The 21,158-nt window shown below is 40.4% G+C and overlaps 1 protein-coding gene across 2 annotated transcripts in view; it reads right to left on the bottom strand.

The window, feature by feature from the left end:
* SCUBE1 (signal peptide, CUB domain and EGF like domain containing 1) overlaps positions 1 to 21,158 on the bottom strand; it is a 189,301-nt gene that overhangs the window by 8,103 nt on the left and 160,040 nt on the right. For both annotated transcript variants that reach the window (XM_063395410.1, XM_063395409.1), the window contains 12 exons: positions 20,257 to 20,373; positions 18,648 to 18,770; positions 15,270 to 15,389; positions 14,074 to 14,166; positions 12,500 to 12,616; positions 10,669 to 10,827; positions 9,447 to 9,650; positions 7,877 to 8,038; positions 4,411 to 4,578; positions 3,391 to 3,552; positions 1,768 to 1,965; positions 130 to 282 (listed from right to left, as the gene is read on the bottom strand). In XM_063395410.1, the coding sequence (XP_063251480.1) occupies positions 130 to 282; positions 1,768 to 1,965; positions 3,391 to 3,552; positions 4,411 to 4,578; positions 7,877 to 8,038; positions 9,447 to 9,650; positions 10,669 to 10,827; positions 12,500 to 12,616; positions 14,074 to 14,166; positions 15,270 to 15,389; positions 18,648 to 18,770; positions 20,257 to 20,373 (1,776 nt within the window). The remainder of the gene's footprint in view (positions 1 to 129; positions 283 to 1,767; positions 1,966 to 3,390; positions 3,553 to 4,410; positions 4,579 to 7,876; positions 8,039 to 9,446; positions 9,651 to 10,668; positions 10,828 to 12,499; positions 12,617 to 14,073; positions 14,167 to 15,269; positions 15,390 to 18,647; positions 18,771 to 20,256; positions 20,374 to 21,158) is intronic.

Raw genomic sequence — 21,158 nt, 5'->3', positions numbered from 1 at the left:
AAAATTAAATGAGGTACATAAAGTTTTTTCTCATTCTTCCCTCCCTGCAAGCAGTGTAAGAGAGATTGTAAAGGAAAATTTTCTGTAGTTCAGATATAACACAAAGATGAAAAGCAATTCCATTCTCACCATCATAAGTCACATAGGGGACCTGGAATCCTTTGCCACTGTTTCCTTCATTTGATTTGAACTGAATCCAGAGTTTCCTCGATCTTGAGGTAAATGCAATAGGTCTCTCATATGTCTGGCATGTTTCATATGTAGTAATTGAAGTAGGAGAAGCTAGAAATAAAGTTAAATGATATTCTTTATAAAATAATTTTTGCACCCCTCCTCATCTAGGGGTCAGAGATGTCAAACTGACCAGACACTTCTCAGCTGACATATTCCTGAGAGCAGAAGCTTTTTGTGACAGAATGGATGTTGTCCTTATTTGCCAATAAAGAGAAGCAGGTTTTTCCACAAAGGTGATGGAGTCCCTCAGCAAGAAGCTTAAGCAGATGGAGAGGTGTAACTTTTGATGTTTATAAAACAACTATCAATATTAATTTTTTTTTAGTACTCTGGCATTGTATCCCAGAGTACCCATATGCTTGTTCCAGATGGGTAAGGACAAGTGAGCTGCATGCCAGGCAGACATGGTAGCCAGCCCCTCACACGGCCAGTTTGGGGAGTTCATCTGACAGTTTTCATAAATAAAAACACAAGAAAACCAGAATGTAATGTCTGGCATGGTAATTCTGAATAAAAGGCTGTCACACCCTGCAGAGCCAGTGACCCACAAAACAGTTTACCTGGATGTGAGGAGGTGGTTGGTGACAGCCAGCACAGCCTCACTAAGGGCAAATCATGCCTGAAGTGTAACTCTACTCTGATGTGTCTGGCTTTGGTCAGTGCTGGAACCACAGCTTGGGGTCAGAAGGACAACTGATGTGGTTTTTTTATAGTAAATGCTTTGCTTTTTAAAAAGCTCATCTGCACAGGTCTAATTTCCTTCCATCTGTAGTGACCAGGTGTCTTCCTTCTGATATACAGAGATGTCAGTACAGGCTCTCAGGGATAAAAGGCTGTGAAAATTGTTTTAGCAAATAAGATACCATTTTTGTGTGTAAATACAAATTTTGTGTGTAAATTTTTCATATGGAGTTTTTTGAACAAAAACTCCATATGAAAAATTGCCTTTCAGGTTTGGTGCTTCTCGATTTAGCAACAATTCACCAGAAAGATGCCCACATCCTCCATGCAAAAGAGGAGTGCATTTCATTGGGATCTTAACTTCAGAAGTTGTTGAATTAACTTCATAATCAAAGACACAATGCACCCATTCCATTCCACAGAAAAGCGGGATCACTTTGAATTTCTTGAGGGTGTCAGTTATACCAACACACTGCCCAGATTTAGCAATAACTGCAGCATATATATATTTACAAAAGATAAGTGAGAGCACAATTTGCACAGATCACAGAGATAGTTCTCCAAATACAGTTTATCACTGTTGACTTCTAGAAGGCAGTGATTTATCCCATGTGGTAACTGGGCCAGACAAAAGCCCATTAACTGTTTGTGATTCAGACTTGAATAATTCAATAAACCTGAATAATTAATATCACTCTGCTAACTGTTACTGGTAGTGTCCTAACTTGCTGTGCCACTTCATTCAAGAAACCTTTTAGAAACACTGGCTACACTGAAGACAAGCATCCCTTCAATATGAACTATTCACTCCATCAGTTTGCATGAAAACATAACCCATGTCTTGCAACTTACCACTTTTTCTCATTACTAAAACATCTCCACATTCATCTTCAATTGGGAGAAATATCTCAGGTACTACGATGAGAATTCTTCTTTTTGGGGGTGGATTTATATTCCAAATGCATTCCACATTAGCTGGGTAGTCTCCAGGATAGTTGGGTGATTCAATGTAGCCAGTGTAGTCCCCCAGTTCTCCTCCACAGTGCTGGTCTGGGGAGAAACATGAATTAGCATTTGTGTTAGTTGATAAATTGATCTGAGGTTTTTTCCTAGCTCTGTCACGAGCAAGTCTAAACTCCTCCTTGTGGCTTTAGAAATGCACACGTTCTCCAGCTTTAAAGGAATACTTGATCCACAAGGTTGCTCCAGCTGATTGCAAAACTTAATCTGCAGTGCATGAACTGATTCAGTGCTTCATCCAGGCTGCTTTAACTTTGCTTAAGAAATACAGGTAAATAAACATGATCTAGTTGTGGTTACCATGAATACTGTGCTGACATGCAGAGATAGTCTGCTCTAACTCACTTGGTTTTTAACTGGGTTTAACTGGATGAGACTGCTGGTCCCAATAGCCAGCCTTACTTGATAACAGATGTGCCTTGCTTCATCTTAGATTCAACCAGTTAATAAAGGATCTCCCTTTATAGATTAGTTTTTCTTTCTGAGTTTTCAAAAATCCAATTGAATTTGGCACAAATTTGCTTTGAATTTGACTTAAGTTACTTAAGCTTGATCTCCCCAGGCCTACTCATCCACACAGAATTAGATATATGTTTAAATATTTTGCTTAATCCAACCCCCAAATATTATGTAAGGTCAAAAACTAGCTTGAAAACTGAGAGGATCTAAGACAGCAAAGTAACAAGGATGGTTTTATTTTACAGGAAAAGCATCAAACTTCTTCAAATTCCATACAAATATATAATTTACTAAAATGACATTAGAAATTATGAAGGGTTTATAAGACACATGGCACATAATCAGACAAAAAACTTACCAGAGATCTGCACATGAATAGTTAGTTAGATGACATTGCTTAATTAATATAGAAACATTCTCTTAAATTAGCATGGTAGAGATGAATAAAAATGCTTGCCTAAAATAATCAGTCATTCACAAAGGATCAAATAAAACTGCACTGAAATCCTTGGGGATATTTAAAATGGTAATTAAGGTAGGAGGCTGAGTACTGCAAAAAAGCCTCCAAGAAGATCTCACTATCATAAGTGATTATCTGGCAATTGCAGCAGGCATGACCATATCTTCTAATATTTTAGAATTATTTTAAAGTGGAAGTTACTCTGATAAAAGACATTGTGCTCTACAGAGACACAGAGAAATATGCATCACTGTTGCACAACTTACAGGGTCTGGGAAATGAAAGGTTCTGTAGTTTTAACTTGTAGCTGGCACTCTCTGAAATCATATTAAAGCTAAAACTCTCATATGCCTCAAGCAGTACTTTCCCAACTTTTTTTTTCCTCATTGTTTTCTCAGCTTTTACTATTCCCTCTGGCAGTAGTTATTTGCTAACTAGGAAATACAAAAGTGAAGCCCAGCCTGACAGATGGAACCTTCGAGCTGCAGCTCAGATCCAAAGACACGCTCTGTGTCCCTGATATAAACGTGACTTACTTTTGCAATGTGTGACATTGGTGGAGCCATCAAAATCTGTGCTGGTGTTGCCAGGGCAGGTGATGCAGTAGTTCTGACCAAACTCAGGTTGGTATGTTCCCACAGGGCACCGGATACATCTGTGTGTTGTGGAGTTGTAGTAGTGTCCAGGAGAACAGTGAACTGCAAGGTATGAGGTGTATTATTTTCAAAACGTAGCAACCTCCAGTGCAGAGAGCTTTCCTCTGCCCTGGACATATCTACTCTGCAACATAGGCCAGAAAAGGCAGAAAAGGCAGAAAAGGCACCAGCTCCCTGTATTTCCCAGCATAAAGGATCTTCCAGCTAAAACCCCATGACCAGAGCTAAACCCTTATGAACTAGAAATGTGTGACATGTATCTCTCACTGTATTTAATAGATTTGTAATAAATGGAAGCGGATGTAAATCCACCTCAACAAGAAAAATTACTTTCACAGTAGCAGGAGAGAGGTTTCCATTAGTGTCTGTTTGCCAGGGCCAGCAGCTAAATTATTCCAGTAACTAAATCAAAATGTGTTTGGGCAGATTCCTTCTTCAGCACTGACACTGGAAGTTGACATTATGGAATACAGAACGCATTGCACGCTTACAGTTTCTGCCTAAGCCATGAGTAATCAATCCTTAACTTTGTATAACTTTTGTAGTATTTAGTTTTTTTGATATAGTAAATAACAATATACAGGGCATGAAAGCTAAAGCATTGTCTTATCCAAGTTTGTGTTATTTACTGCCACACAGTGGGGCTGATTCCCTTACCAGTAGCAGGGCTGACCCCGTACCTGCCTTTGGTAAATTCCAAAGAAAACCTAAATCCTGTTCAGTCTGCACAACCTCGGGAGACCATTCTCAGTTTACAGGTTTCTTGACCATTTAATTTAATCACATGCCCATGCAGTGACAATGTTTGTTTTGGAGCCTTTAAGAGCCCCTTGGCACTGATGATAATAAACCAAAGGCCAAGAAGCAGCAAGATGAATTGTGGAGGAATTTTGAATTCACCTTTGGTTTCACAGTCTTGAAAGGAAACAGCGCCTTCGTACTTGGTCACGAGCCCACCGCCACAGGGAAAGCAGAGAGTCCTCCCTGGTTCAGGCTGGTATGTCCCAAGAGGACAGACTGTACAAGGTTTAAAACCATCTGCAGAGTAGTGCCCAGGAGAACACTGCCCTAGAAATTGAAAATTATCATCTGTATTAGTGTGTTGACTTTTCTGGATGAAGTATAAAACCCACTAGTAGTTAGCAAGGCTTTCTTTCACTTAAACATGTGACATCAAGACAGCTGCAGATCAAATTCTAATCTTACCTGCACATTTTGTATTGTCCCTGTATCTTCTTCCTAAAACCACCACCAGTAAATAGAACCAGTTTCATAATATGCATTTTGGGAACTACAATTCTGTTTGGACATTTTTTTTTTTTTAAGAAAGAAAGGCTCTATTAAGATTTCAGTAGACTACTTTATATTTTCACTGAGTTTTTCATCTCAGTATTTCAAAGCACATTATAGGAAGAAATGGAACTGCACCATGCCTATGAAGCAAGTGTTTGTATCTCCATTTTAGAGATGTGGACAGTGGATCATGGGGTTTACCAGATGGGATGGTACCAGTCCAGCACCTTGTCAAATGAGACAAGGTCTCTATGAGAATACCTAACATCAGCAGCTTTTTACATAGTTGTGAAAATTAGTGCTTGTCACGTGCTCCTCTGCCAGGAACCAGCGATTTGTGTAAAGCAAATTGCTTTGTGAATGAATTTACTGACGTTAGAAGTTTCCAAACTCGCTCTCCAGGCAGTTTCTGATAGGCATTTGTTCGGTTTGGTTCTTGCTAGCTTGAGTACTTTACTGTGTGAACTTGAGAACCAGGATGTCAGGTTTTTCAAGATTATGGCATGAATGTGTATCTTCACACCACTCCAGACTGAGACACCAGCGCTGTGAGATGCTACTTATTCCCTGAGGCTGCCTAATCCCAGCACTTTGGAATTTAGCTTCCCTGAGAACTGAGCAGCAGACAGAAACAACTGGCTTGAAAACAAAGTTTTGAGAGCTCTAGGTGTTGCAGTCTCATAAGAACCTTGATACTTGCTGGGAAATGTTTGGGGCATTCAGTATCTTGGGTGCTTGGCATGAGTGAGGAACTTTGGTCCTTAGGATGAACTAGAGCTCCTGAGTGAAAGCAAAGTTCAAGTTCTGTCCCCACAAAAGCCAAACTCCTATGGACACCTGTGGGGTCAGGATCTCCAGGATTTACTTGTGCTCCCATCCCAGCTGGCTGGAATATGACCCCACAAACTGGCTGTTGTGACACAGACCTCCGAGAAATATTCTGATGTTACTACTTTGAGGACAATTTTGTTCTTGTTTTTAGGAGCAAAACTGATCTACCTGGCCTGGTCCCATTGGTTACTGGGATCCAGATTGGAACATGTAGGATTTGTGACCCTTGTGGGGGACCCATGCTGGAGCAGCTGTGCCTGAAGGACTGACCCTGTGGAAAAGTGACTCATATTGGAGAACTCTTGCCCATGAGATGGAGGCACATTGGAGAAGTTAATGAAGTATGAAGTATGAGGGACCCCATGCCGAAGCAGCAGCAGGAGCAACATCAGTGTGATGAACTGACCATGGCCCCCATTCCCATCTCCCTGTGCTGCTGGGTGGGAGGAGGTAGAGCTGGGAAGGAAGGGGGGTGTGTAAAAGAGGTGTTTTTAGGAGATATTTTATTTCTTCTTATCTTGCTCTGATTTTGATTAGTAACAAATTCACTGAATTTTCCCAGTTTCAGTCTGTTTGATATTTGGTGAGTGGTCTCTCCCTGCCCTCAAGCTGTGAACCTTTGTTATCCTATCTCTCCTCTCCAGCTGAGAAAGGCAGTGAGAGATCAGCTTTGGTGGGTGCCTGGTGTCCAGGCAGGGGCACTGCAGCACGGAATTCACTTGCAGCTACAAGTGATTTCTGCACAACAGGCACCTAAAATCTCTGACATTCTTGTGGAATGTACATTCCTCACATTTAGAAGTGAGGATTTCAGTAAAAGTTTATTGGTTACTGCACAGGCATTTCTGCTCTGGAAGATAGATGCAAAAATACTGTTGATTACTGGCAGTGAGTACAGACAGTACAAACTTTCTAACAAAGTCTTGTTATTAAAAATACACTGTTTCATCTCATGTGCTGACACAAATTTTGATGAAATCTTTGACAGGGAATTTTATGAAGTCCAAAGCATATTCTCTTTTGCCACTTCCAGAGGAAGAGGGGAGAGCTGAGCAGAAAAACAAGACTGTTTTGATCTGACAATAAACATTGTGAGATAAATCCACCCTGCAAAAATAATCAGAAAGATTCTTTGTTGTTGTACAGAACAATAATTCCAATGTAATCCTTGAAACAAAAGTCTTTTTCTTCTAGTTGTTATGCTGCTTTTGTCAGTCAATCTTTATAAACTCAGACTGTTTCAGAAAATCTTGATAAGCTTTTTCTTGTGTTATAGATAAATACAAATCAGCATAGAAGGATGCACAGGTGTTTCAAATTTTTTGTCTGATAGTTCCTTCATGCAGCAAGTAATCAAAATCTATCATACATTTGGACTAGAGATACTGAAGTTATTTTTTATTCAGTAGATGGGAAAAATTAGCAGTTTCTTAAGTGACATTTGCCATGTGTTCTCTTTAGATATCCTTGAAGAATGGATTAATGTAAATTACATGGATGAGTTTTCAAGTTAGAACTTGTGTAGCAGATAGGACAGACTTATTTCAAAGTCAGATAATGCATCTGCTATAAACTAGATTTTGATAGTCTGTAATGAAACGAGGTAAAGAAAATAATTAACAGTTGTATCTTAAAAACTTAAACTGATCAAGTTACAGTAGAAGCATCAGGCATTATCATCATTATAATTTAGTTTATAAAACGTGAAGTTGAATCAGAGATGCTGCATCACTTGCCAAAAGTTACAGTGCATTCAAACAATGCTGAAAATTGCAATTAGTTCTGAGTCTGAGTTACAGATCCCTGCAGCATAACTATCTCCAATTTATTATTGCTGCTAATTAGAGCAGGTGAGCTGCATCTCATGCAAAACACTAAAAGAGCAGGCTCATTATTAGACTCACCAATACCAGTCCAAAGTAATCCATCCCTTTGGCTCACAAGATACGGATGAGTCCTTACAAGCCAAGGTGCTTCCATACCTGACCTGAAGCACCAAGTGCTTTGCTTGGCTTGCTCATTTCCATACCATAATTCCCATTGCTGTAGCAGATCCCATCGTCCTGTCAGCAATGTGAGTGCATGGCCTGAGCCGAACCATCCGTGGCTCGTAAGCGCACAGAGATTTCTTCTGTTCCCTTTACAAGACAGAACCGTGGCAGGCCCTCTCCTCTTTCAGCCTCCTTGCCTCACAGGGGGTGTGTGGCAGCACCTAAAGCTTTTAGAAGCAGGTTGGACTTGCCTCCACACTGGGACACGTTGCGGGCGCCCGCCGCTCCCTGGCCGTCGTTGCTGGGGCAGGGCTCGCAGGTGAGCTGGCCCTCGGTGTCCTGGTACGTCCCTGGCGAGCAGGGGACGCACTGATTGTGCTCCCCGCTATAGAAGGTGCCCGTGCTGCAGGTCACTGAGGAAACAAATTGCAGCCCACGTAAGGATGTTCACTTGGATCACGTTATCTGCCCGAATATCGAACAGCTAGAGAATGTGGATGTGTTTGGCCCCAGGGTTATGATGGCACGTGTTAGTCCAGGATCCTCACCTGATGCAAACAGACCCATCCCCACTGTGGTTTAGGTCAGTTTATATCAGGGTGAGGTCCTGCTTCTGTCGTTTAAACTATTAAATGGCTCTGTAATGCACTCAGGTGTTTATGACAGCCGTGTTGTTAATAAAGCTGGGTGCAGTCTCAAACAGTACCTTGCAGTTTACTAAAGCAGTGCTGCATGAAGTGTGAGAAGTGTGAGCTTTTAGTTTACACCAGGTGCAGTTACAAGTTGGTTTTATGGCAGATGAGTCCAAACAGTTTGTCCCCGAGACCAGTTCTAAACATTTCTCCATGGGCAATGTGTCCCCTGTAACAATTTCTGTCTCTTGCCACTCAAATACCCCAACTGTACAGCATCTTAATTACAGATATGAATACACATGCTTTTCTTGATTCAACAGGGCATGTAACTGCACTACACATTTTTCTCTGCTGGATAGGGGTAGTTAAAATATCTGAGTTTCTAGATATTGATAACAACAGCCTTTCAAATACAGTTTCTAAATCACTGTTCCCATATGATGACAACTTCCACTCACTGGAAGCACCTATCAGATGTGACTTTTGGCTTGTAAATCCCTTGGAATCTCAAAAGCTGGAAAAATAGGTATCCTGATTTTGAAAAGATGTCTGTAAGTAATTAGAAAGCTCAAAGTGCTGAGAACTGCCATTAATAAATTTGCACTAGCACACTGTCCCCAGCAAAGCACTAGAGCCTGATAACATGGGAAAAGGCTTAAAGAAATTAGGTATTTTACCTAAAATGTATTTCTATAATTTTTTTCCACTGGACCTCTTGAGCATTAAATATAACATATCTATGGATCATGGATACATACAACATATCCATGGATATCATGGATTATTTGGTGTCAAAGAGAGTGACACTGGTGATATAAAAGTAAATATATAGCAACTAGGCAAACATCACATTACTGCTTTACTGAATTGTAAATATATTTTGATAGGATGAGAGCAACTGGGAACTAACTGCCAACATTGTCTCGTGGCAGGTTTTGATACCTACAACCTGACAGAATGGGAATGTATCCGTATTTATACTTCTGTTTTCCTACAACCATCTAATTAATTCCCTTCAGACTCCTAGGAACCATCCATAGTCCATGCATATATGGGGAGTAATACTGATCATTAAATTCTAAATCATAATCTCAGGGATTTCCTCGCTGGCTCACCATGGAAAAGGTAATTTTACACTGCTATTTTGGGGAGGATATGACTGAATATTCAAGCTGTTTGGACTTACCACATTTTCCATCCTGCAGTACTTGCCCTGTACTGCACGCTTCATGCCCTTCAGTAGCTTTAGCTGGCTTCTGAGCCACTTCATATTCTGTCCCAGAAAACTGAATGTAAAATTGCTGTTTATTAATAGATTTCCTCAATGTTTTGATTGCAGTTTGCAGCTTCTGCTCCATCCTTTTCCGAACACAGTCAATGTTACAGGTGTCTAGATGGGAAATGATAACAAAACTAGAAGCAATTGAGATTCATGTTTAAAAGAGATGCTTAACAAAAAGCTTAGCCTGCATTGCACTATGACACCTCTGTTTCTTTCACTGTCTTGCCCTTATATAAAGGACATATATAAATTGAAGCAGCACTCACTGTATTCAAGATAAGGCCTTGCAAAGGGACAGGACAGTATCCTGAGGTCCATGGAACAGTTCCATGGCCTGCAAGTGCACGCTGAGTGCTGCAGGAAGCATCAATCCCAATGTGTTCTCCTTTCAGGTGTGTGTTCAGTCTGCCACCATTAATGTTCCTGAATTTCCTCTGCCCACGCTTCTCTCAGTTGATTAGGAACTCCTGCCACTTCCCTGACCAAAACATCTTTGTGTCAGTGACAAAAAGAAAGGTGCTTTCAGACACAACTACTGTTTGAATCACTTGGCTAATGAGGTGCCCGTCAAGGTTAAGAAATCTACCTTTGAGGACTGACATCTTTATAGAATTCAATCCCCATTTTCTTTGGCTGGAATTTATAACATAATATCCCATCTCATTTATAACTTGAGGCAGTTAGTTTTATTCTGAAGTTTGGTAAGAAAACATGGATTTTTCAACTGTGTAATAAAACTGATTTGCAGACTAAATATTCAGCAACTTATATTTTGAAGGATATTTTTATCATCATTTTTGCAGAACTTCTACCTAATATTTATGTTTCCTGTACATCGATTAGCACTTCTGCTGTTTAAAGAAATCAGACTGGATTAAAGCACATGACTTAACTCAAAGCCTTGAAAGAATTTTGATGCAGGTTCAATTTTTGTTTCTTTGCCTTAATTTCATCCCTGGCTCTTTTCAATTAAATCTCTGAAACTTTGAGTTTGGAAGGGCTGTTGAATGAGGCTAGTGATAAAAGGTGTTCATTGGCAGCTTGATGAAATAGCATCAAAGAGATTTTAACAACACACTGAGGAACTAAATTCTGATTTCTCTCCACAGACCAATCTTTCACAAACCTGAGACTTCTTCAGACTTCATCTCCACTTCAAACTCTGCAGTGATATGGGACACTTCTTTTGATGGTGACTTGCGGCCTCGGCGTTTTTTCTTGGAGGAATCACACTTGAGATTGACAAAGGTCACCTGGCAGTTGTCTGTGCAGGGGAACTGACCTCCTTTGCATGAGAGAAGCAACACAGGAAAGAAATCAGGTAGCAAAGTAGCAAGTGAGAGGCTAACAAGTGATACCTCACTGGGTGATCATGAATGCAGTGACAGGCTTCGTAACATTTCCTGTGTGTTGGGAGATGCCTCCTTCTCCAGGCAGTGCTGGGTTTGCTCCTTTTGTTAGTGAATGCAGAAGGCAAAAGCACAGCCTGGTGATGTTCAGCTGCACAGTGGTGCCTCCAATGCCTAAAACTGCCTGGTCCTTTTCTGCATGAGGACTAGAAAGCTCTTTATAGAAATTATTTAAAATCAGCAAATATTATAAACTATATCTGATGGCTAAACAAAGCACGAGAGTCAATTTCATAAATCTATGAGAATGCCAGGCCTGGCCTCTACAACTATCAGTGGGTATTCCATCTCTTTCAGGAGTGATGATCATCGGATAGCAAAGGCTTTCAAAGGCTTTGATTGTGAGGTTATGAAAATAACCTCATATTGGTTATTGGAATATTGGAAGGTTTTATCTGAGCAGGAATTGTAGTTTGCCACTGGTGATGGACCTTCCAGGTCAGGGAAGGTAGAGAAATTTGTAGCATTTAAATCACCAGAAGGATTTCATTCCGGGGGTGTGGTTGTGTTTTGTAATCTTACTGTTAGACTCAAGAGGTTCAAATGACATAACAAACACAAAGCAAAGCAAGCAAAGGACAAGGAAACGCATCCAAGAAACACATTCACATAGTGATTGTATGGACCAAGAAATTGAACTCCTATGACTTTAAAATGAGTCTGATAATCACATCTTACTCACAGCGTAAGCATCTTGATGACTAAGATTTAAGTCAATACTTGTAAAACTAGAGATATAAATGTTTAGATTGCAGGGTAAAGATGATATATGAATCTAAATTTTAAAAATAAAATCTTCAAACCATTAACCTTTTTTTAAAAATAGCTCTTTTTACTCTTCTCTCTTTAGGGCTCACATAAGATTTCTCACTCACTAGTGAAAGTGGTGGCAAGACAAACTCACAACAGAGAATGCATCACCAGCAGAGGTTTGGTGTAAGCTGCTAAGTTGCTTTAAGCAGCAACATAACTTTTTTAATACCACATTTTTGTTAATTACACCTAAATCTTACAAATATGTTTTCTAACATCAAACTACTCACTCTTTCACAATGAAAGATCTAAGGCTGGGTAACATCAGATTTTCATAATAACCTTCCCTCTTAGGGGCTGTCTTTGGTGCTACAATAGGTTACTAATCCAGCACAAACCAAACAAATAATAGCTTTTGTTTTCTTTTAAAAATCTCATTTGAGAAAATCAAACCAAACTGACACTGTTTGACATAACTTTGCATTAGTCATAGCTTTTGTCTCAGGATATTTCTGACATTATCAAGGCCAGAAAAAGGATCAGCTTAATTCCCAAGTCATGTACTTTTGAACAAAGATTTTTCAAAGCAACTGATGAGATTTTCAGCACCCAAGATCCAAACCCAAGGCACTGTTCAGCCAGAGTGGGAATCTTGGCCTGAACTTAAATTCAGACAAATATGAAAACCATTGATTTTTTTTTCCTGTCTGCAGCCTGAAAATAAAGCATGCAAATGAACAAGCAAACAAACAAACAAATTAAAGTGCTGTTTACATGCTGGAAGAAAACACCTACCTGAAACAGCCTGCTTCCCAGAATCTTTTGCTTTTTCTTTGCTCCGAGGCCGTAAATGGCATTTTGCATCTTTGATTTTAAAACGAGCTTTCTGCTTGATTGGAGGGGCTAGGGAATCTGTTGATGTAAAGTAAAAAAGCTACCATTGGGATGGAAATGAATCAAGATGTGGAACTTATTTTTAAAAACACACTCAAAAGCTTTCTTGTGACTTAGAAAAGAGGCAGCCCAAGAATTACACAGCTTGTATAAGGGGGTCCATTTCCACAAGTTCATTTTTTTAAGTGAGTACCTACCCTAGGGCCCACACAGATCAATGAATGTGCTAGTACCACACTTGCTCTGCACATCTTCTCAGATTTCGGGTGAATTTGTCTTTTACTATGAGAAAGATTAATTCCTACCTTTCTTTATTTTTTTCCTGGACTCTCTATCTTTGAATTCCCATGTTACTTGTAGTTCTGCTACTACAGAGAAGCTGTAGAAAAGGAGTGTGTGAATAGGGAACACTGGCTACCTTTGATGCCAAAAGATTTTTCATTTTTATACATTTTCAATAGATTTGTAGCTTTGTAGACTGTTAGTACACAGTTATATAGCTCCTGGTATTTTTCCTACACTTTCTCTTAGATTTTAGAATAATAAGCTAACCCTACTAACACATACTTGGAAATTTGTTTAGCATTACTCTTAAGAAGAGAATTCCTGACAAGGACATCTTATTTTCTACCAGAACTTAAGAGACATAACATGAGAATAGCACAAGGGGGCTGACTCATGGGTGGGTTACTGGGGTAACTGATTTCCTATTGGATGTCCTGATGGTGGAGGGTTAAAATAATAATTTCTGTTTAAGCTAACTGCGGGTAGTTGGGGGAAAGTAGAAGACGCACAATCTGAACTTTACAGATAGCTTGGAACAAACATCAGCTTCTGCAGCTAGCTGCATACCATTGTTTAAGTATCACTCCAGCCCAGGAGATAATTGAGAAGCATTGTTTTAACCAAATCAAGTATAACACAGGGTAGAGCATAGGTATGATCTAAGATAGTAACTTAAGAAATAGGATAACCAGTATCTAGGGGTGGAGGTTAGTTAACATATGTATAATTTGAAACTATAAAAATCACAAATCAACTCTGTATTCTTGGGCACAAGATTTGGGCACTGTATGCCCCTGTGTCCCTGTGCGCTTGAATAAAGAACCGCATATGATTGCCTTTGTGTGGTTATATGTTTTCCTATGCTAACAGTCCCAGCCAGATATATGAATTAATTAACCTTATAGAAGGACAGAAATCCTGTCCACGTGTGCAGAGAGCTGTATTTTGCGCACCTAAAAGCTTTCATTGAAGAATTCCTTTTTTTATCTCACCACTTTATTGCAAGAATTACTTTTTTATCTTACCGCTTTACCTCTGCCGCAAGGTTTTTCCTTTTGTTGTTTGGCAACACCTTAACCCTTGTTTTGCCAAAGGAAAGGCCTGATGCCCTGCAGTGCCCCAGGGTCCATCCCCTCCCTCCCTGGGCACAGGAAAGGGGCAGCAGGAAGCAGGAAAGGGGCAGCACCCACCTGAGCAGCTGGGCAGGGTGGAGTTGCGCCGGGGCTGCGCCTTGCCCTGCTGCATGGGGACACCGCAGCTCAGCGAGTAGCTGTTCTCTGAGTCTGGGGAAAAACACAGTCAGCACACGGGCAACACCTCACAGCACCTGCTCGAGGCTTCAGCTTCTCTAGGCTGCTAAACAATGAGACTTTTTAAGAGCTGAACTTGGATTTTAAGAGGCTGAAGTACTTTGCCAAAAGCTTCCACACTTTCACAGTGTTGACTACAAGGTTGGTTTCTCCCGGCACTGAAATGATACGTTTCATAAGTGATTTGGCACAAGGTAGCTGTGCACAAGATTAAAATATTTTGTGTTTGTCCATGGCAAAGTCCTTCTGCTTTGATCATCCCTGTAATTTAGAAAATAAACCACGTACTTTCATAATAATTGCAGCTTCAGGCTCCAATAGAACTTATTGGCAGAAATGGTGTACTTACAACCACAACATTGTTTACATATTACAGAGATAAAACTGTGTCCTGGTGCTTACAAACTACAGAAATGCACAGTTCCATTACAGTTCCAGTAATCTCTGCTAAACTGAAAATAAAATGTGAATAAAATGTTAGCTCAACTGCATGTAATGCCAAGACTAAACGTGAAAAGTAGACACCCAAAAATAATCCTGTGCCAGGACATCTATGAAAAAGCAGTAGCAATCCTCACATCCTTCCCAGCAAAACTGTGAAGATGAAAATTACAAGTAGCAAATGGTTAAAAAAAAAAAAAAAAGCGGAGGGAGGAGAACAAAATGCCCAATTTTTTATAAATAATACTCAGCTGGACTTAGAGACACATCCACCTAAATCAGCATAGTACAGAAAAAAAATGTTATATATTGAATTGCTGTGTCAAAAGGGAGGGCAAAAACCCCACAGTTGATTTCAGTATTTCAGTGAATTCCTGTTACTTTTTAGTACAGGCTCCTTGTTAGAATTTTCCCACTCTCACAACTGACAACTCATCATCTCAAATTAAACAACAAAGGACCAAACTTCTCATGTGTAGTTGACAATCAGTTCTTCTTGATTTAATTTATAATGAGGTTTTGCTCATTTACTGTTGTCCTTAACAAAAAATGAATGCAAGAATCATGAATACATGAACAGAGAAAAGTCAACAAGTCACATCCCAGATATAAGAGGACAAATATTTTGCACAAACCTGGAACAAAAAGAGTATTGGATGGGCATGACAGGAAGCAGCTCTCTATGCCTCCTGTTTTACTGCATACTAGCTGAGCCTTGGGAGCTGGTTTGGCATTTGGGAGACATTTCACCATCTCTGAGGAGAACAAGATAAAGAAATGTAAAACATTCAGACACTGCCCAACCCAAGAACCTTGTGTGCACACTTGGATACAGTGGTGAGAAAAGGCAGCAAGTGGCAAAAAACAGAATGACAGAAGTATTTCTGAAATAAGCACATAATAAGGGAGAGCATCTGGATTGGGATGTTGAGCTTGTACTTGAAAACAAAACTCCTTCACATTTTTAGACCTAAACTCTAGATCAGGCTCTCCTATCCTCCACTTGGGGATCTTTGGTATGAGCACAATTCTGTGTGCCCATCTTGATCTCAGAAGCAAAAGGTAGCACTAATCACCTGAGATGTCCTTTTTCTGGTTTGAAGGCACAGCTCTCTGATTTAACAGACCAGCTACACACTGTGCACAGTGGTCTGTTTACTCAGATGACCACTAAAATTGTATTTTTTAATTCTCTAAATCCCACTGACTTTTCAACTTTAGCTCCATGTTCTAGCTTCTGGAACTAGAAAACTTCCCAGCCAGGCAGAGGTGAGGCAGGAGATGCTAGGATGGAGATGGATAGTCCTGTTGGCCTTTCAGACACTGCTGAAATGCCCCAAACAGTGCTGTGACACACACAGGGATCACAGAGCCATTTCTCATCAGTCTTCACAGCATGAGGCACACTGCAGCTCATGTGAAGGAAAAATCCTGCTTCTCCTCTTGGCAGGATGAAGAACGAGTACCCTGCAGGTCTCACAAGTGACTCTTCACACTTGGGTAAGGGAGTGCTTGTGCTTCAGCTGAAAGCACATGAAGCTGTTTTTAATTGTTGGAGCAGTCTCTGTGCTTCACCTCGAGAAGATGGTGTGACACCAACAATCATAAACCTGTATTTATTTTAATTTGCCATCCTTTTGGATCGAAGTATTACTTAAGTTGATCTTTTCCCCCACAGATGACAAGGTTCATTCTTGGCTGCAGCTGGCACACGCCATCACAAAGCCTCACTGCTTCCCTCCTTTTCCCAGAGGGTTCCCCTCTGCCCTGACTGCTCACCAAGTGCAGCTGGGCACCTCTTCAAGCAGCTTTTTCACACTGCAGCAGCTACTTGAATTTCAGCCAGGTGCCTTTGGGCAGTTCTTGCTTCAGCCCCATAGAAATGCTATTTCAGGGACATGATTTTGCTCCAACAGTTTCTTGCTACTTCTTCCAAACCTGATCACCTTACGAGACAGGTTTGGCTGACATTTGTTTTTCTCACTGCTGACTGTGGTACTGTAAATGTCATTTTTCCTACCTGTCAGCTCACCACTGGACCACACCAAGGTAGGGGTTGCTTCTGACACCAGAGCTGTAGCAGCTAGTCTGGTCTGGGTCTACCAGGGCTTGGGAAAAGCCCAGTCAAGCCATCATGAAACCAAGCAGTTCCAAAGCAGTAGCTGGAATGAGTGTTCCCTGACTTGCTTTGACTGCAGAGGATGAGTCCCAGCAGCCTCCAGCTGGTTTGTGTTCCTGGCCTCACTGGTCATTAAATATAAATATATACAAGTCCCATAAACATGTCTGATGTTCACATCTCAGATATGGGAATAATCATCCTCCACTTATCTCCCTCCACAGTCTTCTATGTTGCCCTGGTGATGCCTTTAAAGAAATTATTTCCTTGGACTGAGGAGGCAACAAAGCACAAAGTGCCACTGCTGAGCAAAAGAAGGTTTTGTTACTGCAAATGTCTCCAAATCATGTGGCATTCAGGAGCACTGTATATAGTTCTTCCACTTTTTATTCTGCTTTTGTAACAATTTAGAATATAGTTTCCTCTCAAAAATGTTGGAAATAAAGGTGATCAGCAGGGAGGTGATGCTCACTTTAAGCCTCACTGAAATCACCAAATATCAGAGTGTGTATCAATAGACAAGGGTGCTCTATTTCCATCTTCCAGCTGAGCATTATAAATAATCAGGAGAAATTAACAACCAGGAAAATATTTTCAATATTTTTTTCTTACCAACATTCTAAGTAGGCTGAGAGGGAGCATAGCACAAGCAGTCTAACTTCATACCAGACCTCCAAAAATTTTAGTCTCATCATCTAACTTACAAAATCTTTTCCAGCTGGTATATGGCAAAGGTGACCTAGTGGATAACTAAAAACCCAGTGAGTTGTTTCTTGCTGTCACAATGCTTATTTCTCTACATAGCAGGGAGGGTAATAGACAGACAGGTAAGCAGGAAAGTGAAGCACTTAATTATGCTTAGGAAGAACATAGAGGCAAAAGCTGGAATTCAGCTTGAGGCTCTCACTCCCCACCCCACCTTGGTTATAAAGTGCTCTCCATACTGCTGTATCCATGTAAAAAATGCCACAATTGCATGATCACATGAGCCCAGTGCAGTGCTCTCTACTCCAGATTAAGCAGTGCTTTCTCTCAGTGTGTGCAGAGATTCCCTGGAGGGAGATCCCCCTTTTTCTTCTGTCTTGCTCCCAGTTAGGTATTAGGCATCATCCCCAAATGTGCCTATGAGAAGTTATTTGTGGTTAAAAAATTTGCCCATGAAAAACCCCAGGTATGCCATTCTCATTAAAAATGAAAAAAAGAATTAAAAGCTCACAGCAAATACTTTGGCTGTAGCCATGACCAAGATTTGCTGTGCTTCAAATAAGACTCAGAAAAAGAAGTAATCTTTTTAAAGGATACAGAAATTCAGTTCTGCCACAAAGTGGCACTAGCAGCAAGTGCCAGATTTTTCTGGTCTCAGGATTTGTGCTCATTGTGATTAATACTTTTGACACAGGTAGTGTCAGTACTTTATATGAAGCAGAACACCTTTAGAGATAACTTGAAAAATTGGGCTATGGTTCTGTGAATGTACGTATTATATCCTACTTGTAAAAAGTTAAATATTTTGAATATTCTAAACTAGTGTTAGAGGTAAACAGAGTTATACCTGACATTACAGAGATGGGAAGTGGGCAAATTAAGGACTGAAGTATAAAATACCCAAGATAATAACAATATTTAGATTTCTGTGAATGGACTGATAAACTTAAAAAAAACATTCCAAACAAATAAAATCCAACATATTGCTCATTCACTAATCGACTTACAGTTGTATAAGAAAAAAATATTGTGGAGCCCATGGAGCTCCACAGGATCAGGCTTATAAAATTAATTTGGGGATCTAGCTTGTGAAAATGCAGCCTTTCTCAAACAGAACCATGGGCTTTTGCACCCTCCTGGAGAACAGGAGTCTCACCACAGTCACTCTGAGTCACTGTTCCACACTTACCAACACAGTCCTTTTTATTCCAGTGCAGTTTCTTTCCAGGGGGGCAGACACACTCATAGCTCCCCATGGTATTAAGACACCCAAAGTCACAGCTACCATTGCTGATGCTGCATTCATCAATATCTGAAAACATATTTAAAGTTGTGAAGAGTCTTAACCATGTGTACACACATATACTGTGCATTAAGATATGACTTGCATAAGGAAACCTATTTCTACCGTATCTTTTACATTTGAGTCCATATAAACATGTATAAAGACAGTGCCAAACAACTGCAGTGCACATTGCATGCATTTGTCCTTAAACTGTACAGCTCCTACTCTCCCAAGGATGTATGCATTTGATACAGTTTATTTGCCAGGACCAGTTACACTGAAATTCTTGGAAGTACTCACAAGATACAAAACATGCTCCAAAGTCTCTGCAGCATCTAGACAATAATGCATTATACAGCAAATCTGCATAAACCTCTGTGAGACTGCATCACTTCTGCAAAACAAGGAGATAAATTCTCCACAGTGGTTCCCAGAGTTTCTTTTAGAAGTTCAGGTGAAGGAGGAAATAATGCTTTTGAAAGAAACTAAGCAGTTGAAGTGTAGTTTGGACTCCTACTCCTCGAATAAAAATAAAAGGTAAAGCTTGAAAGAAGGTGAAGAGATTGTCGTATATGTTATCATTGATATTCCACAGAAAATCCTTCAACTTTTGGTACATTAGAAAAGTATTTGGCCAGTATGAGGTGGCTTTTTAGTCCAGGCATTCAACATTCAACACAGGTCCCAAAAACTTTCCGACTCTGAATTTGCTTTCACAGCTGCTTTCAAGTGAAGTCTGTTCCCAAATTGCCTCCTTAGATGGACTCCTCTTCCTGCCTGCCTCTCCTCTGACCATGAATTCATGTGATACCTCTCCATAAAACACAGACCAGCATACACCTCCTACACCTTTCTCCCAAGAAAGACACCATGCAGAGAAACCATTAGCAGTGTCTCATGCTGACATTACAAAATGAGGTGAACTCAGCCCTCAGAAGTGAGGGACCAGCATCTGCTTCTGCTGCATCAGCTGAACCTCTCATTTGGTCATTGTGGTAATGCTGCACTTCAAAAATATCTCTCTCCTGGATAATGAAACATTACAGCACCAATCCTTTCCAGTCACACCAAAAAGGTTGAAAGCAGAAGATGGGAGGAAGATCCACCACAGCCTGCTGTTATGCATTCCACAGACATTTTATGTCACAGACAGCTAAGGACAAATGCCAATTGAGCCAAAATACAGAAACTTTGCAAAATTGACATCTTTCCCCTATTCTCTTTGTTGTCCATCACATGAAGCCTCCCTACAGTTGTGAGTAACCTCACTCCTGTGGAAGTTCTGATCAAAAAATGGTGGCACATTGGTTTTCATTGGTGTTTTTCCTCCTGGGAATGCTTCAGCAAATTTGAGATATTGAAATTTTAGTCACACCCAGTTCATGATATTTTATTTTAACGTTATGTCTTTATCATCTTGAGTTATAAAACCTTAATCTAAAAGAATGTGAGGCTCTGTAAACAGTTCACAAAGCAAACAAACACACAGGAAAGCAAAACTCAGTTTCCAAACCTCCACAGTGCGTCAGTCCGTACAAGGTGTAGCCTTTGTGGCAGAGACACTCAAAGCTTCCAGGGTAGTTGATACAGGTGTGGTCACAGGTCCGTTCAAAGGAACACTCATCTATATCTGAATTAATAGAAAAAGCATTAAGAAATCAGATTTATTCTGGTTACACTGAATGACTGGATTTTCTCATGGGGTTGTGACATCTTGTTACTGATAAAGTATAATTTACCATCCCACGTAAAATCAGAATGAAACATCATTCTCATTCCTCTAGTGCCTTGTAAAGAAAATACTAACAGGTACATGGAGAAGGACAAGAAGAGATAATTTGGTAAAATCCGACGAAGATTGTATTATGTACGTTCCCCATTAGATGGCAACCTTTAACTTCTGATTATACTGACCCAGCAGGGCTGCGTGAGTATGGAGCTTTTGGGGAAGTTAATGGCACAATGGAAAAAAGGTTTAGGTTGGGTCAAGCAATTCCCTCTTTCCCTGACCAATATGCTGACATCTTGCCCACCAGCACAGGGAGTTGCTCTCAGACTTCTGCTCTGCCTTAGAAGACTGTACTGACTTGCAGAGGGTAAGCAAAACATTGCCAGAGAATAAGCCAGCACAAGGAAAGGATAGGCTGCACCTAGCACAGAGAGGATTAGTCCAAAGCCCACATTCTACCCAACTCAAGGAAATATGACCTCTTCCTCTTAAAAAAAAGTCAGGTATGTCTAATTATCACTGCTCAGCAATGTGAAACCCTGGCTTACACAGCTCTTCCATCCAGCAGGCCATGAGAAAAGCAACCAAGAGCCTGTTCCTTCCAGGACAGTACAAAGGCTTTGCTGAGCAGGTGCTGTGGAGGTTCATTTGACAGCAGTCCCAAAAGAATGGACTTGCTGAAAATA

This window comes from Prinia subflava, chromosome 4 (assembly GCF_021018805.1).
Source record: "Prinia subflava isolate CZ2003 ecotype Zambia chromosome 4, Cam_Psub_1.2, whole genome shotgun sequence".
Taxonomy (NCBI): Eukaryota; Metazoa; Chordata; class Aves; order Passeriformes; family Cisticolidae; genus Prinia; species Prinia subflava.
This window is presented reverse-complemented; position numbering and strand designations above follow the sequence as displayed.